This window comes from Pinus tabuliformis, chromosome 7, assembly GCF_031772625.1.
Source record: "Pinus tabuliformis cultivar Carrire ecotype Pingquan chromosome 7, CPIR1, whole genome shotgun sequence".
Classification (NCBI taxonomy): domain Eukaryota; kingdom Viridiplantae; phylum Streptophyta; class Pinopsida; order Pinales; family Pinaceae; genus Pinus; species Pinus tabuliformis.
The window spans coordinates 403663249-403682009 of NC_142293.1; the positions used below are offsets into that span (position 1 = coordinate 403663249).

Sequence of the window (18761 nt, forward strand, 5' to 3'; positions counted from 1 at the left end):
AATATTGTTTTGTGATTAAATGGTTACCCTCCTTCAAACCTTTCATGTGTACACCATCCATTCAAGATTTTTCTTTAGAAATAGATGAGAAAGATTATAACCAAAATAATTTAAATCCCCTGTCTTTATAATATAAAGTTAAAATATGGATCTTGGGGAGAAAGTCTTGTACATAAGGGTTGAGCGGGAACGGCCTCTGCAACCCAATCTAGGGTTTCTGCAACTCCTGCAATGGCAGACCTGCCAAGCATAGTACAGCAGGTAAAGATCAGGCGGACGGGTGGTCAGAATAGAGCGGCCATCGACAAGGAGTAAAATGCAATCCCCTCAGGGGGAGGGCCAGGAGCCTCCCCCCGATAAGGATAGTCGGATGCCGTCAACGGAAGAAAAGGAAAATGATAATGAACAGAGCGGAGGTAATACGGATCGTAGCAAGCAGAAGGGCAAGGACATAGATCAGGAAGACAGAAACAGAGCAAGCTCTTCCACATGCAAGCCAGTAGCAACGGACAGGCCAAGAGTGGAGTTCCCAAGTCATCGCATCAATGCAAGGATACAGTACATGAGAGATCACGTGCTGATTGGCAAATTCATAGGAATATGGCCGACGGAGAAAGCGCTGAGAAGTTGGATTAGCGCTAAATGGCATCCAAAAGGAGACATCACTCTGCATCTAGGAGCAAAGGGGTTTTTTACGGCAGTTTTCAACTGCTTGGAAGATCGCAATAGGATTCTGGATGGGGGTCCCTATTTTTTCAACTCTGCAGGATTATATCTCAAAGCGTGGGTGGAAAGATTCAATCCAGATAAGGAAGACCTGAGCTATGCTCCAGTGTGGATAAGGTTGTATTCGTTGCCATGGGAATACTGGGAAGAAAAATCCCTTCAGGAGATTGGGGACGCTCTTGGTGAGTTTGTAAAGATCGCAGAAGAAACAAAATCATGCAGATACACGTCTTATGCTCGAATATGTGTTTATATGGACCTCAAGCAAGCACTGCCAGACACGGTAAGTTTCTTTCATGAAGATTCTGAATGGATTCAAGTTATAGATTACGAGCATGTCCCATTTAGATGTAGGAAATGCCATAATATAGGGCATCTCTACAGAGACTGTCCACTTAATAAGAAACCCTCTTCCCAAGAGAGCTCAGATAATCAAACATCAGATGGTTTCACTAGGGTAACAAACCGAAGGAGAGGGAATAGAAGAACATCAGGCAATCCCAAGGCAAATCCGGTCAACAAGCCAATACCCACAACGAGTAATCGCTTTGAGACCCTAGCCAAAACTGATATGCAAGATCTGGAAAAGGAAGCGCAGGAGAACAAGGAATCCAATAAAGAACAGCTAGGAGAAACTTCAATGCAAACAGGAGATATGACTCATAAGCAATCAACCCCGCAATCGCAAGCAAAATCTGTATCCTGGCAATCTCAAGGAATGGAAGTGGAATACACTGAACCCAACAACAAATCATCAAAGGAACGAGAGGAATCCTCTCAAGAACCTCAAATCATGGAAGAAGATCCGGAATCTTTAGATATAGGGGATCTGGATATTCTAGGCCTGGAACAAGCTTGCAAGACAGGGAATTTTGAAAAAATACCAGATAGGCAGGTGGATAACCTAGTAGAAGTGTTAAACAGAGCACAGAAGAAATACTCGCTAGGTGTCCAGACAGGAAGCCCATGGGATGGCAAGTTCATCACAAAGGATAATAAGAAAAGAGGCAGAAAAACAACGCTTGAGAGAACCATCAAGATAGGAGAGGTATTAGTGGAGTCAGGGAGGTATGCCAAACTGACCAGATATTTTAATACTGACCCCCATCCTTCTCAATGAAGCTGATATCATGGAATATAAGAGGGCTAAATGGCCCAAGGAAAGGCAGATTATTAAAAAATATGCTTATGCTAGAAAAACCAAGTATTCTCTTTCTGCAGGAAACGAAATGCAACTCAATAATCTTGGAAAAAATAGCAGCGAAAGTCTGGCCGGGAGGGCTAGTAACAGTTGTTGATGCACAGGGAGCCTCAGGAGGACTTGCAATTCTCTGGGATGCGCGAGTTATACAATTAAATGACATACAAGCTAATAAAAGCTTCATTCAGGCAACATTTCATCTCATAGGTACTAACACCTATGGATTTATAACTAATGTTTATTTTCCTCAGGACAATGCTCAAAAAGCTCAAATCCTGAACACATTGTCAGATCTCAGCTCAGAAAGGCCACACCCACTTTGGATTTCTGGAGGTGATTTCAACATGACAGCAAGCATGGAGGAAAAACAAGGGGGTAGAAGTAGAGTAAATAATGATGGTAACCTCTTAAAAAATTTCATTCATACTAATTGGTTGGTGGATGTTCCCACAAGTAATGGCCTCTTCACCTGGAGCAACAAGAGAGAAGGATTGCAGCAAATTGCATCACGCCTTGATAGATTTCTTATCTCAGACAATGCAACTCATTTAGGAGGGGAATTTACAGCATCCATACTGCCTATCTCAGGATCTGATCACTGGCCCATCGAACTTCAATGGAACAGACCTGGTAACAACCTCAAGCGACCCTTTCGATTTGAAGAATTTTGGCTAAAGCATCCGGACTTCGAGAAATTAGTTAGTTCAACTTGGCTTAACTTCAACCCTACTGGAGGTACCAGAATGTCCAAGTTTCAGCAAAAACTCAAGCATCTTAAAGGAGTAATCAAGCGCTGGAATCATAATACTTTTGGTAACATTTTTAAAGCTCAAGCCACTCTCAACTTAGAAATGAAGAGGATCCAGCAAAACATTATAACTGAAGGTCGCACGGAGGAATTATCCAAGCAGGAGCAATTCATTGAATCTCAAATTTTAGAGAGGGACAAACAGGAGGAAACATTATGGAGGCAGAAATCGCGGATTAGATGGTTAAAAGATGGAGAAAAGAACACAAAATTTTTCCATAAAACTACGGTCCAGCGCAGAATGAACAATTGTATTACTCACATAAAAAATGAACAGGGGGACAAAATTGAAACTCAGGAAGGCATTGAAGAGGAATTTCTCAGCTATTTTAAGAAAGTACATCAGGAACCCAATATAGACAGAATGCCGGCCATTAACAGGCTCCTAAAGGACATCCCTAAGTTAATAACAGAGGAACACAATAGTCTTCTCCTCAAACCCATCAATCTACAGGAAGTTGAAGAAGCGGTTCATCACTTAAAGGAGGGAAAAGCGCCGGGTCCGGATGGTTTTACCTCAAACTTTTTTCATAAGTTTTGGGACCTTATAAAAGATGAGGTATGGCAACTAGTGGAGGAATCCAGGGCACTTCGATGGATGTATCCAGGGTTAAATGCCACATTCATCGCCTTAATTCCAAAAGGGGAAGATTCTAACACTCCTGACAAGTATAGACCGATCGCATTGTGCAATATCATCTATAAAATTACATCAAAAGTCATAGCAAACAGATTAAAACCGTTGCTCCCTCTGATTATCTCGCCCGAGCAGTCTGGGTATGTAGAAGGCCGGCAAATAACGGATGGGATTATTCTAACTCATGAGATAATCCATTCCTTAAAGCAAACCAAAAAGCCAGGTATGCTGCTTAAATTAGATTTGTCCAAAGCTTTTGATAGTATCAGTTGGGTCTATATTCAAAAAATTCTCACTGCCTTTGGGTTTGCTCCATCATGGGTTAGATGGATTTTTAATCTATTGTCTTCAGCTTTTTTCTCTGTTTTAATCAATGGAATCCCCTCGGCCACATATCGCCCCTCTAGAGGTATAAGGCAAGGAGACCCCTTATCCCCCTTTCTTTTTGTTATAATGGCTGAAGGTCTTGGCAGAAGTATCACCTCGGCCAGGCGTGCTCTGCTTCTAAAAGGCCTTTCCTTCAACAATTCACCCTCCTTCACCCATCAGCAATTTGTTGATGATAATATGCTCTATGGTCATCCATCGGTGCAAGAAGCACGCATTCTCAAATCAATTCTGTCAATTTTCTCTGATGCTTCCGGAGCCCTTATAAATCGAGTCAAATCCCAGATTTTTTTCTTTAACACCCCTGTTTCCACCCAAAAAGCTATCGGCCGCATTCTAGGATTCACTACTGCCTCCCTGCCCTCCAAATACCTAGGTGCTCCTTTAATGGCCTCAGCTCTCAAACACTCCTCTTGGAATCAGTTGCTGGAAAAATTGGAAGCTCGTCTCTTCCTTTGGACTCACCGAGCCCTTAACATGGCTAGCAGACTTGTTCTTATAAAGGCCGTCCTAAATTCCATGCCCTTGTATCTCTTCTCCATCCTTGCTGCCCCTAAATGGGTTCTCAAAGAAATCAAGAATCTCCAGCGCAATTTTTTATGGGGAAGCTCAGGACACAATAGGAAATGGGCTCTAGTTAAATGGGATAAAGTTTGTCTTCCTAAGAAAGCAGGGGGTATTGGGCTAAGAGATCCTGAGCACAGTAATAAAGCAATGGGCGCAAAAATCTGGTGGAGATGGCTAGCCTATCCTAATACTCCGTGGGCCTCTCTTTGGACAGCTAAATATGCAAGCAATTGTCCTATGGAAGAAAGAATACGAATGACGGAAGTCAGTATGGGATCGGCAATTTGGAATGCAGCTATACAACATAGAAGTCTCATACAAAAGCACAGTTTCTGGGAAGTCAAAAGTGGATCCACAACACGGTTTTGGGAAGACTCCTGGCAGCAATTACCCAAACTAAAAGATATACTTCAAAATCAGCCAATATCAGAGCAGGAGATCAGTCAGTTAGCCAAGGTAAATCAATTCTGGAGCTCCTCTACATCTCAAGGACACAGGCAATGGAAAAAGGCAAACCAAATATTAATGAACAACTCTGAACAAATTCAGCAGTCTCTCAATATAGAATTACAAAAGAGGCAAATCACCATTTCAGAAGAATCAGACATTCTAAGATGGGGCTATGAGGAGAAAGGAACATTCACAACAAAGGAGGCATATAAGATAATAGTCCAAGATCAGATAAACAAAGACACTTTATGGGACAAAATCTGGGACACTCACAATTGGCCGAAGGTCTCCACCTTTTTATGGCTCTTATGTCACAATAAAATTCTGACTTGGGACAATCTTCGGAAAAGAAGCTTCTTGGGCCCATCCATATGTCTTGTATGTAAGCAAGAGGAGGAAACAACCATACATCTTATGCAGACATGTCAAATGGGAAGAAAACTTTGGGAAAAGGTCGCCTTCCGCTGCCAAAAAGATGGTAGAGTGCAAGGAGATCTCAAAGCAACCATTCGCAACTGGAGTCAAAAGCCATTTCAAAGTAATCTTCTTAACACTATGTGGCAAATTATACCGGGCTTACTAATGTGGAACATCTGGAAAGAGCGAAATAGAAGAGTTTTTAAGGATCAAATTATGCCTTTAGAGCAAATTTGGACTAAATTTCAGCAGAACATCATGGAGTCTCTATCGATCAAAGAATGGTACGCAGAAGACCTCCCCACTTTACCACAGGAGAAAACAGTATGGGACAATTGGAGAATCCAGATAAACCAACAGCCAATAATAAAAAAGAATCCCACAATGCAGGTAAAAGAATCAAGTCAATGGATACCGCCTCCCATTAACATGTTCCAGCTCAACTTTGATGGCGCATCAAAAGGAAATCCAGGGAAAGCAGGGTATGGAGGAGTCGTAAGGGATCACAATGGCAATCCTCAATGCATTTATCTGGGCTCGAAAGGCTGGGATACTAATAACTCAGCAGAATTGGAGGGACTATGGAGAGGTCTCAAAATGGTTCATGAAAGGAGATTGTTTCCAATCATCATAGAAGGGGATTCACAAATTATAATTCGAATGATCACAAATCTCATGCATGGATCTCCCATTCACAAAGTCAGCAACAGCTGGAGAATGGCCCAGAGGCTGGAGCTGATAAACAGTTGGCTTTCTAAACATCAAGCGATCTCATTCAAACATACCAGAAGAGAAGGAAATAAACTTGCTGACTTTCTTGCCAATCTTGGAGTGGAAGCTGAGGTAGGTTATTTTGAAGGGTCTATAACCAGTATAGCCACCGAGGACCAACTTGCAAAATTCCAGGAAATTGTTAATTGGGATAAATCTCAGAAGAAGAATACACACCCGGATGCGGGTGGTATTAAGTCTCATTTATGACAAGCCGCATAACACAGGCAGCTGGCCTGGCAGACGGCAGGTGGATCGTTTGCAGGGTACACGTAGAAGGTGGGAAAATAGACTTAAGTGCAGGTGAATTCAATTCCGGGCAGTCTCGAATGTTGGTTTTGCAGTCTGGCATTAATGCAAGCATGCGTGATTAGCAGATAATTTGGTTTATTGTCATGGATCGGTTCACTATGCATGTTTCAGCCACTGGAGCGTTTCATAGCGAGGCAGAGCTACTTCAGAACCTCTGTCTGGTGTTCCGAATCTGGCTGTTAGCGTGGATTTGTAAACTCTTCGAAGCTATCTGCGTTCCTCAGGTAATAGATTTACTTTGTCTCAATCCCTCTGCTCGTCAATTCGTGCTTCTAAAGATGCCTCGTCATTGAGGTGTTCCCCGCAGAGGTAGTCATACCGGGAATAGAGGCCAACCTTCACACCCTGTTCCTCAGAATATTATCCCTATTGCCTCAGCATCCCCTTCTTCTCTGCCTCTGGAACAAGCCAGGCCCATTCCGAATAGTTCATTCCAGACCGGCAGATTCACTTTTCAAAGCCGGTTTAATAGGCATGTTTTGACAGCAAGTATCACTATCGTTCTCGCGGAGGAAGACAGTAATCAGGTCAGCTCGGCTACAACTACCCCCTCTCAATCTCAGGGTGACAATGTGCTTCTCGGGGACCTGACAAGGGTGGTGTTCCAGGAAGACAACCAACAAGATGTCGACCATGTCTCGAAGGTGCCGTAACAACCCGTGGATTTGGCTCAAAGTGATATTGTGCCTTGCGGCCCGACTCAGTGGGCAGGCGGTATTTTAAATTTGGTGACCACTCCTGATGGTGGCGCACCAGTATATGATGACAGTGGTTTTGTGACCTGGGTTGCTTCTTCCAGCCAGGCGGAAAAGGAAATATCAGATTCACCAAAGCAGACAGATTAGAATTGTTTCATCTATGCCAGGTGGTCTAAGCAATTTTGGGTATGTGTCGTCAATTCTAAGGTTAGATGTCTCTGTCTGGTTCATACTTTGGCTACAAAGTGTGGCCAATGTCATTCCAGTCTCTATTTTTTGTTATAGAAATGGCTCTGATAGTTGCTTCTCAGTTTTTGTGGTCAATGAAGGGCATGACGAACTCAGTCTGGGAAATCTTTTTCAGTATGTCAGGGCCCGAACTAAAAATTTTGTAGTATGTTTTGTAAATTCGGCATTAAGCCTGAACTGTAAGGTCTCTGAGTTTTTGGTAGAGGAATGGCCGCGGCCTCCTCTGAGGTTCTAACCTCTTTGTATATATTTTTTAATTTTCTCTAATAGAATTAGCATTTACGGAGAAAAAAGAAAAAAAAGAAAAAAGAAAAAAAAAATATAAAGTTAAAATATTTTATGTTGCTCAATATCACAACTATTCTTTTAAAATTTTCTTTCCAATAAAGATTATGGGGTTTGCACTATAATTCCAGTGAAGAAAAAGACGTTTCTATGTGTAAAGGCCTCTTTCGTTTTATCAGTATTTATTTACTATCTGACTGTCTTTCACATATCTAAGAATTAAAAATAGTAAACATGCAACAATTATGCTTATGTATTTATATGTTACTTCATTCTATATCATTAGTCCAAAAAATATTACGGGACCTGTCATGGGACCTACCTAATTATTTCTGTGACCTATTTAAGTAAAGTCTAGGATTGTTTCCACTAGAAAGATGGACATTTCATCGGTCTATCATTTTATGTGTTGGCTAAGTTAGACTCATGTTTTAAACACAATGCACTATTCACAAGTATAAAAACTTTTTAACATATTATCTTTACGACCCACTCTCAAAGTTTTGATATAGACCTAGAACAAATCTTGTGGAATTTATAGATGTAAATTGTATGATATTTGATTAGAATTACAAGTATCCACTTATGTTGTATTAACAAATACATATTTACCTTTCCACTATAGTAGTCTGCATATTTGGACATGCCTCATTACCTATTATAGGTTAGGACATATATAATCTATATCCATTCCTAACCTATATACTTTTTCTTTTCAATCATGTACATAATACAAAATAAATTATTTATCAAGATTCTCATTCATTTTTCTTAAGCGGAACTCAAAAATCAGGATACTTATCTAAACTCTTTTGTGGAAAGTGTAAAGGGATATCATGATCCTACCAACCATAAGATAGCTTCCACAACTAGCTATCTCTGAGCTCCACTCCTATCTATCATAGAAACAACTTCAATAATGCACAAAGGTACTTTCTTCTAAACCTTTAAGCGGTGTTCTGCTTGTTCTCTTAGGTTCTAAAAAATCCTTCTATCCCACTGGTTATAACTGGAAATTTACTATCTTTCTATTCCATAATATCCCCACAAGGAACCAGTTTCATGGAATTTATCTCCAACCATCTTTTCCTCTCATCTGTATCTTTTCTCTTTGCCTTTTCTCTTTAGAATGTTGGAAAAAAGAGAAAAAAAAATCCTCTTTTGTTTCTACCCCCTTTTTAGGAATAAACAATTCCAATTGTTTCCATTATAGTTAGGAGTTAAGTTCCATCTCACAACCCTTAACAAATTCTTAACAATATTAACAAAAAATTAATTTATTTTTCATTCAGCAACAAAATATAATATTTACATGAGCCAATAATTTTTCTGAACACAAACTTTTAGCCAAAAGTTAAATAACAAAAATCATGACTAATTATCTAGGGGAGTTACAAGTAGGAGGATTTATATCCTCACTGAATGTGTTATTGGATTTCTCATATTTGTTGGAAAAATATGGGAACCAACAAGGAGATTTTTCTCATCGGGGTCTCTAGGTACCCTCTAGGACTACAACAAACTTGGCATCATTTGAGTTCTAGGATCATTCCCCCCATCAGACTGTGCCCAAGTGATGCACTCCTTCTCTGCAGCCAACAGTCCCTCGACCATGCCACCACCTCTAGTGTGTCTTACTATTGGATAGGGATGGTTTCTGCTATGAGGCTCCAAGTGTCTTTTGCTGCAATGAATAACCAATTAATATTACTCATGCCAAAACTAAATAATTGTCCAAGCACGTATTCCATAACTCTTCCCAAAATTGGTCGCTAATTACCTTAATAGGAAAAACATTCTACTTTTATATGCATGTCTTCACTTTTCCACATGGCACATTCTAATCCCACTATGGAATTTATATAACATCATATTTTGTTTTCCCATTATTAATAAATCATTTTTTCCCCTGTCTTTATTTTCATGAGTTTAGCTGTGCATACCCTTTTTGGTAGAGTCCTGGTTTGCAGTGATCCATTTTTTATTAATATGCATATATTTACAACATATTTACAATATGATGCCTTGATCAAAACATATATACACAAGGATTCTCGGCCCCAAAAATGCTAACAACATATTCACATGGGCACAGAGGCCCCAAAAATATATTGTTTCTCACTAGCCTAACTTAGTACATTCTAGCTCACCAACCTAAATTCCACATGTACATGGTATTTATAACACAGGGGTATGGCGGGGTGTTATAGGGGAGGACGTGAATAGAGGACATCATTAATGACTATTATATAGTTTGTTGTTTGTCCTAATAAAAATATTCCCTTGTTCCATTCAGTCAATGTCTATCTTGTGATCGCGTGATTGAATATATTTTGTAGTACCTCGTTAAAGGAGGTAGGACCCCCTCCTTATCTTGGTACTACTACGTAACAATAACAAGTATCTTAGTCTTTACAGTTATGGTTAAATTATAGATAGTTTAGACTGTTGTTGTCCCTTTGATTTATGTTTCACTATAATTCTATTAATTTTTTTTGGTGCAACTTGGTTAATTTGCTTCTATAGCAATTCTAATATTTGTTAATATTGTAATCACATTTCTTACTTTCTACTGCAACTCTAGGATATGTAATTGTAGAAACTAATTCCAAGGTTAATGATTAGCTGACAAATTTGTGTTGTTTTGGGACAACATGATTGCTACTGCTCGCCTGCAACTTACATTTAATTTGTTTTCATTAATAGGTCACGATTGCGAATTGCGTAATTCTTTAATGTTGTTTTTGGGTTGTTTTCTTATCATAAATTGCATCCTAAGAATTCCCATCTTTCTTTGTTACTAAAAACCAAGAATATCATTAAGTTGGAATAGGTCACTTTTAGTAATTGGATTATTTCTTTTTATGCATGTCGGATTTACGTTTCCTATAGTTTACTTTCTTGTAAGTGTGGTGTGTTTCACTGGATTATTGACTGGTCAAATCATCTCTATCTTGTCTTGTGACAACCACTATATTATTACAACTTCATTACACATAATATATTTCACTAACATAGATCGTTCATGGCAACTTGCAAGTTGCAAATTAACCTTGGATTGACAATTTAAATGCACATATGATCAATTGTTCACTCACACAATTAGAACTAATTGAAAATCACATGGGATAATATATTTATTTCATTACATGTTGGTTGATGAACGAGTCACTAGAAAATGAACTATCTTAGTAATGATTGTTTCTCTTCTTGTCATCTTGTAGGGGCATGCAACATTTTCATTCAATTCACACAACCAAAAAAATTTGTTTTTATTCATTGAAGTAATTGGTCAAAGTAGGAGAAAGTAATCCGTACATTGTCTTCTATATTTATTACATGATGATGTAGCATTTTAGGGTCAAACTGAACAAAAAAAACAACATTTAACTTGGCCTCATTTACTACTAAATGGACAATCTCCAAATTTTGAGAGATATCAGAGTGAAAGTTTATTATAATTCGGATTTGTAGATTGCTTGGAGTTGAAAGTCAATAAGTAGCCTTTTACATTGCATGAAGAAGTGAGCCAGAAACCAAAACCAAAGCCATAACTTGAACCCTAAAAAATAGTTAATGCCAAGATCTTGTGCCAAAGGTAGAATCAAAGTTGTACACATAAGCCAAAGTTATATCCCTATTCAAAGAATCATATAGAAGACATTGATCTAGATTGGTCCTCTAAAGTTTTGAAGATCAAAAAGCCTATCAATGGGGAGGTGTGATTTGAAAAATATGCAAACAAGTGAATGGTTGTCAAAGTCCTAACAAACATAATTCAACAACTAACTAATGGTTGAAAATTATTAAACATGATGCGAAAATAATAAGACAAAGAGAGGAAGAAATAAATAAATGGAAAAGAAAAACAATAATAAGGAAAAAAGGACTTAAGAATGGGAAATTAAAAATTATACTTATTAGCCTTTCTATTACCCAAGCTCCTCCCTATTTGTTTCTATACTTTTATTCTCAAAAGGTTCAAAAGGGTTTTCTTCTCTTATGGAGAAGAGGAGACCAAAAAGCCATTAGCTACATTGTAACCAAATATTACTAAAGTAAGTAAGAACATCGAGCAACAATTGAATGTTATTTTTGCATTTGAATTTCCAAGGTAAAGATTGTGTCTTTATGTTGTAATGTAGATAAAGTTCTTATTACTTTGGTTTGAGCTGTTGACGACTTCCCCTCTCAGTTGTAAGGAATACACTGACAGTCCATTAATGTGTTTTTACAGTGAGAAATCCCTATTAAATCAGTGTTCATCTCCCTATTATCATTTGCTTCAATGTTTCTTGCCCATACGAATTGACTTTAATCTTCGAATTGTTTTTACCTCGATTATGCCGAATTTGGTAACTATGTTAATAAATCCCTGGTCACTGTTTGTTTAACGTACATAACCAGATATTTCACATATTCGGATGCGTCTTTGACTATGACTTAAAGTCTGTCTTTTTCAATAATGGAAATCGTTGATCACGAATTTGAAATAAAATATTGACTTGAAATCAAATATTGCGTGGGATCATTGACTTTTTAAATAATTGGATTTGATAGAACAATCGCTGATTACCAAGTCATTGGCATGTTATAATTTTAAAAATATAAAATTTAAAAATATCAAATATCAAATTTGATTTTTCTAATTACTTTAAATTCTGATATTATTTTTTATTTAGAACATGATTTTTAAATTTTAATTTAATTTTATTTTATTCTCGTTAATGGTTCGAAGCGTCTGACTTTGACTTAAAATCTTTTTCAATAATGGGAATTGTTGATCGCGAAATTCGAACTATAATATTGACTTGAAATCAAATATTGCGTGGGATCATTGACTTTTTAAATAACTGGATTTGATAGAATAATCGCTGATAACGAAATTGGAACTATAATATTGACTTGATACCAAGTCATTGGCATGTTTTATGTGCCACCACGAGATTTCACATACTCCGTCCACACTTGAGCATGGAGTCCTTGTCTCTTCTTCAAAAAATTAGACTTCATACAACAATTTTCAATAAAGAAATTTTAACGGTAAATATTTTAGTTGCTTTTAATGGGATTTTTTAGAAAAAAATTTAGTGAGTTTTTCTGATTTATTTTTTTTTTAAATTTGGTAGAAATTTATTGAAATCATAAATCTATTGATTATCTCTACACAATCCAAGTGCTGCAAAGATTTTTCAACCTACTAAATCCATATATATAATCAAAAAACCAATTTAAATAACACAAATCAAAATTTCACATCAAATTTTTCAACCAACACTAAAATATCAAAAAAATCACCATAAAACAACTCCATAAATTAAATATTAATTTACTACATTCGTTAATAAAGAAAAGAAAATCTGTACGACTAGAGAGTTCACTATTTTTCCATTAACCAAGCTTCACATGACTCTCGCTCATAAAGATATTCTCGTTGATGGTTCGAAGCGTCTGTATTGGATTGTTACCTTCAGTCATCCACATGTTTTACGTGCCATATCAAGAGTTTCCATATAACGTGAACGTAAACGTTTTTGTATAGCTCCCAAGTTTGAAGAGTATGTATTTAAAGTTTTCATCCACTGAGTAGCATATTTCATATTTTTAATATATACATAGTGAGATAATAGATGAGAAAAGAAAATGTCTTAGATGTTTATAGATAAAAAATATGATTAAAATATATATATATATTTTTTTTAATTTATAATTTTTATTTTAATATATAAATTAATATTTTTTTTTAATATTTATTTTGAAAACAAAAATTTTAACATAATTATTCTCTATTCAATTTAATCCTTTTTTTTTCTCTATTGTTGTCCTAACTAATTCTATGTTTTTTTCTATCTCTTCCACAAGGCTTTACTTATTACATTTCATTGGGAGAACAACTCGTACTTTGAGTAAAAGTATTTGATGAACCGGAAAAAAAATCTATCTATATTTTTCTTGAACGCATCAAAATAAAAACATGTTTAAAACTCTTGAAGAGATGGATTCTTTCCATTAGCCACCCTCATTCCACTGTTATGTTTTCAATTAAATAAAATTAATATTTGAAAAGTTAAGACACATGGTAGATAAGAAGACAAGATCGGGAATCATATGTAAGTACCCTTCAAATCACCTCATTTCCTCTTTTATGGTGAATCATAACTTTTTATGTCATTTTTGTCAACCAACATTGAATCTTTTATTAAAATTCAAGTATTAATGGTAAGTAATGAAATTTACGAGTTCTAAATCATGATAGGTAAGCAACATGATGATGATGATAATAAGTATTTGTAAATAATATAAATTTTTTCATATAATACATAATAATAAATGAATAATGTAATTATATTTAAAAATATTGTGTACTAAATAATATTTTGTATTCTATTAAATATCAGTGATTTTATACATAAGAATATCAAATTTTAATTTAAGGTAAGCACTCTATCTTAAATACACAATCAACTAATTAAAATAATATGTGAACCCAATTTAATTGGGAATTATTTAGTTGGACTAAATTTCCACAATCTAACTAACTAACAACTAAATCGTTCACGTAAAAATTACAACCCCTCTCTCTATATAATTTAAATTATAATTTAAATAAAAAATAATTATAATTTAATTTAATTTGTAAGAATATTAAAACTTATATATAATCTAAATTAAAAAAATATAATTCAACTTAAATTATTTAGTTATGAAATCTAAAATTAAAGAAAAACACATATATAATAATACAATGAAAAACTGATAATACTATAATTAAATACTTTACACTTATACAAGCTGTAATGTAGATACTTTACAAACGATACTGCAGTAAAGTCAATATGAAAGTTAGCGTGAAATGAATGATAACTAAATAGGTACACCGTGGCAGTCTTACAACATATATTTCTATTTAGTTATCTCATTGATTTAGTGATTGCATTGGTCACTTGTGATTAGTACTTGGCGTCGATGACAGAGATAACTATTCCAACACATTCAAATGCTCGACAGTGGAGGGATCTCCTCATTGAAATCTTTTCTAACGATGCAAGTTAACCAGAACATCATGCAAGGGATGGATGGAGTAGATGGGTATGCCAGTACAAGCAATGGATGTTAGAAGAAAAATTAGATGGATGGAGTAGATGGGTATACCAGTACCAGCAATGGATGTTAGAAGAAAAAAAGAATTTGAGTGTAAATTTTTGAATATCTAGAAAATTGGATAGATAAGAGTAAAGTAAAATACTTGATTTCACTCTTATTTATCAGATTGTGGCAGTCCCAATTAATTAAGCACGCAACATGGCAGTGCCATCAGAGGGAGTATGGAGAAAGATGGAGATGCAAGGGATTAGGGATTAAGCAAAGTTTGACAAGATAGGTTTCGTTTCCCTTGATCATAAAGGCCAGCCACAGTTTAGTACAAGTCTCATTAGTCGGAGTGAAGCCATTGAACCCTTAGAACTAAAAGATTTCTCACTAGTCGGAGTGAAGCCATTGAACCCTTAGAACTGAAAGATTTGGGGCAGAGGAGAGTCTTTCTTAGGACTTCTGTCGGGAGATCAAATGGTAGCTAAACTGGAGCTAAAATTCAAAAATTTAACACCGGTAAAACAGAGTGGCTGTGTGGTAAAATTAGATTTGAAATTTCAAAGCATATTGCAACAAACTATATTTTAGATTATATTTCAAAACACATCAAAATTATATTTCAAAACACATGAAAATACATTCGCATGCTAAAATGGAGGCCTTTCTTTCATGCAGTAAAACAAAAGTTCTTACTGAGATTTAAATTCACCAGGAGTTGTGAGTAACTCACTTTAAAACCGCGTAACAAATTGTTTTCATGCTAGCACCAAAATTTGCTCCATGAAAACCATTAAGACACAGGATGGACTATTATACATAAAAATTTTTTCTATCTTCTGCAGTGAATCTCTTTTTCTATGTTGCGGAGTGAATATCTCCTAGTGAGAACTTCTTTTAATCTGTCCTTCAGCTTGCAAATAAAAATCCGCAACCTGTAAACAAAATCTACTTGGCAAGTATGGTTGTTGTAAGTGTATTTAGCATAGTGGTTGGGATTAATTTTTCAAAACTCCCCCTTAATCACTACTGTCGCCATTGACAATTCCCAAACAATCTTTGAGATAAACAAAAAATTCAGGTGTCAATGGCTTTGTGAAAAATGTTAGCAAACTATACACAGCTTCACCTTTGTTAATTAACTCTCTAATGATTTGATATTTAGCATCAATGTGCTTGGTTCTCTTGTGAAAAACATAATTCTTTGATAGTGAAATTGCAAAATTGTTGTCGTAGAAAATAGTGGTTGTTCCCTCTTTGTCGTGGCATAAATCCCTCAACATTTTTCTCATCCAAACTGCTTGACACGCTACTGCTGTTGCAATGACATATTCATCTTCTGCTATTGACAATGACACTATCTGCTGCTTCTTGGAGGCCCATGAAATGGCTCTCGAATCCAAATGAAAAACATATACTGACATTCTCTTTCTATCATCAACACTTCATGCCCAGTCACTATCAGTGTAACCGACCAGCATAAAATCATTTGTAGCAGTGTACAAAATACCATACTCCTGTGTCCCATTGACATACCTTAGAATCCTTTTGATTGCTTGCCAATGTGTCTCCTTGTGTCTCCATGAACCTCGACACCAGGCTTATTGCAGACATTATATCTAGCCTAGTTGTCGTCAAATACATCAAGCTTCTAACCATACTTTTTTATAATGTTGGATTGACATTGTTGCTGCAATCTTCCTTTCTCAACTTCAATGCCATGACAGTTGGAGTTGGAGCGGGCTTTCTGTTATGGATATTAAACCACTCCAAATGTTTGCTACATACTTTGATTGGTAAATAAAAATACCATTTTCTGTTTGTTTCAATTCTATGCCAAAAAAATACCTTAACAACCCCAAGTCATTCATTTCAAACTCACTTTTCATGAATTATTTGAAATCAACGATGAGGAAATCATCACTGCCTGTAAAAATCAAATCATATACATATAAGACAACAATAAGAAACATACTGTCACTCTCTTTGATGTAGAGAGTAGGCTCACTATCACATTTGTTAAAGCTATTTTCCATCAAGTAAGCAGTTATCCTATTATACCATACACATGGTGCTTGCTTCAGCCAATAAAGAGCTTTACTCAACCTATACACCTTGTCTTCTTGGCTTTCTACCTCAAAACCAGGTGGTTGTGCAACATATACTTCCTATTTAAGCACTCCATTCAAGAACATTGATTTTATGTCCATTTGATACACTTTCCATTTATGTTGCATGACAATCGACACCATTATACGCACTATCTCCATCATCATGATTAGTGCAAATGTCTTTGCATAATATCTTCCATGTTGTTGTTTGTATCCTTTGACACCTAGCCTTGCTTTATGCCTTTAAATATTTCCTTCAACTTTGCTCTTCGTCTTATAGACCCACTTTACTCCAATGACTTCTTTTCCTTGTGGAAGGTCCACTAACTCCCATGTGTCAATGTTTTCTATTACTCTTATTTCTTCATCCATTGTCACAACCCATTTTTCTTCTTTTACTTCATCCTCAAAATGGATTGGGTCATCTACATGACAAAACAATGCAAATAAGGAATTAAGACCAACACCACTATCAACTTCATTTTGCTCATAAATTTCACTTAAATTTTTAAATTTTTGTCTTCTTATGGTTGCAGAAGATGGGCTTGACATATAACTTGATGTTGCGCTCGAAGTAGATGAGGTTGCGGGACTTTGAGGTGTGTTTGGGGTATTACTTGCTTAACTGCGCAACATTGTCATGTTATTTGTTGACGATGTCACTTGATGACTACTTTGTTGAGCTTGAATAGGAGTAGAAGGAGTTGTTGTTGAGGAATTACTTGTTGTGGTCAATTCCTCTTTGCTCTCATGTGGCATTCATGTTTTCACATTGATTGTCTTCTCTGAAATTCTATTCTATGCTTCCACTTCTATGAACTGCGCATCTCTGTTGATTATGGCCTTCTTATTTGATGGATTGTAGAGCTTGTATGCCTTCGATTCATTACTATATCCAAAAAATATACATTTCTCCCTCTTGTTATCCATCTTCTTCTTTAACTCATTTGGGAGATGTGCATATGTCACACATCCAAACACTCTCAATTGAGTGAAACTATGCTTTTTTCCACTTCATGCCTCTTCAAGAACCATATTCTTGACACTTTTGGCTAGACCCCTATTAATGATATATGCTACACAAGTGATAACTTCAACAGAATAATCATTTGGAAAATGATTTTCCTTCAATATAATCCTTTCCATTTCCATAATGGTCCTATTTTTCCTTTCTGTGACACCATTTTACTGAGGTGTATAGCTTGTTGTAAATTTTCTTGTGAATTCCATGCTCCCTCAAAAAATGAAGGAAGTCATTTGAGATGTATTCACCACCTCTGTTAGTCCTCAAGACTTTGATGAAGTGTCCACATTGCTTCTCAACAAGAGATTTGTATTGGCGGAAGCACTCAAATACTTCACTTTCTTGTTTTAGGAAGTAGACCCATGTCTTCCTTATGTAGTCATCTATGAAGGTCAAGAAATAGTAGTTGTCACCAATTGATGGTGTTTGCATTGGTCCACATAAATATGAATGGAAAATCTCCAAGGGTCCTTTTTCCCTTATTGAATTTCCTGTGGGAAATGTCTCTCTATGTTGTTTTCCCAAGATGCATCCTTCACATATGTTGTCCGGATTTTCTATAAGCGGAAACCCATTCACCATGCCTTTCCTATGCACCAAATTTAAACCTCCAAAGTTGATATGACCAAATATCAAATTCCATAACCAATTTTCACCTTTGACCTCTGCTTGAAAGTTTGCTTGTGTGACAGCTGCAACTTTTCTTTCATCATCTTGTGAATTCATTGACAATTGTGTCTAGGCACCTTCTTCCTCCAAATCTGATTTTATCTTTAGGGGAAACATTCTATTACTTGTCATCTGAACTTTTGCAATCAGTTGTCTCCTTGAAGACTTATCCAAAATTAGGCACTCAACATTTTTGAAAGACATTGTAACCCTTTTGCATGAGTTGTCTAGTGCTTATGAGGTTATGCTTCAAACCAGGGACAAAATAAACATCTGAAATGTGCTTCTTCTCCCCCTTCTTTATTACAATATTGACTCTTCCTTTGCCCATGACAAAGACTTTGTTATCAGTCCCTAGTG

The 18761-nt window shown here is 36.3% G+C and overlaps 1 protein-coding gene across 1 annotated transcript; it reads left to right on the forward strand.

Annotated features, from left to right (window-relative positions):
* Window positions 1-316: 316 nt before the first annotated feature.
* Window positions 317-7121, forward strand: LOC149247665 (uncharacterized). The gene is made up of 6 exons (XM_089444881.1): window positions 317-1774; window positions 1948-6036; window positions 6192-6267; window positions 6388-6500; window positions 6633-6803; window positions 6981-7121. The coding sequence occupies exons 1-6, from the start codon at window positions 317-319 to the stop codon at window positions 7119-7121; spliced, it is 6048 nt and encodes a 2015-aa protein (XP_089301007.1).
* Window positions 7122-18761: the final 11640 nt, after the last annotated feature.

Excerpts from the sequence above, each read along its gene's own strand:
- LOC149247665 (XM_089444881.1), top strand. The coding sequence starts at position 317 with ATGCAATCCCCTCAGGGGGAGGGCCAGGAGCCTCCCCCCGATAAGGAT. Across the intron at positions 6,037-6,191 it reads ATCTTGGAGTGGAAGCTGAG|GCAGCTGGCCTGGCAGACGG; the intron begins GTAGGTTATTTT and ends CGCATAACACAG. Across the intron at positions 6,268-6,387 it reads GAAAATAGACTTAAGTGCAG|CCACTGGAGCGTTTCATAGC; the intron begins GTGAATTCAATT and ends TGCATGTTTCAG.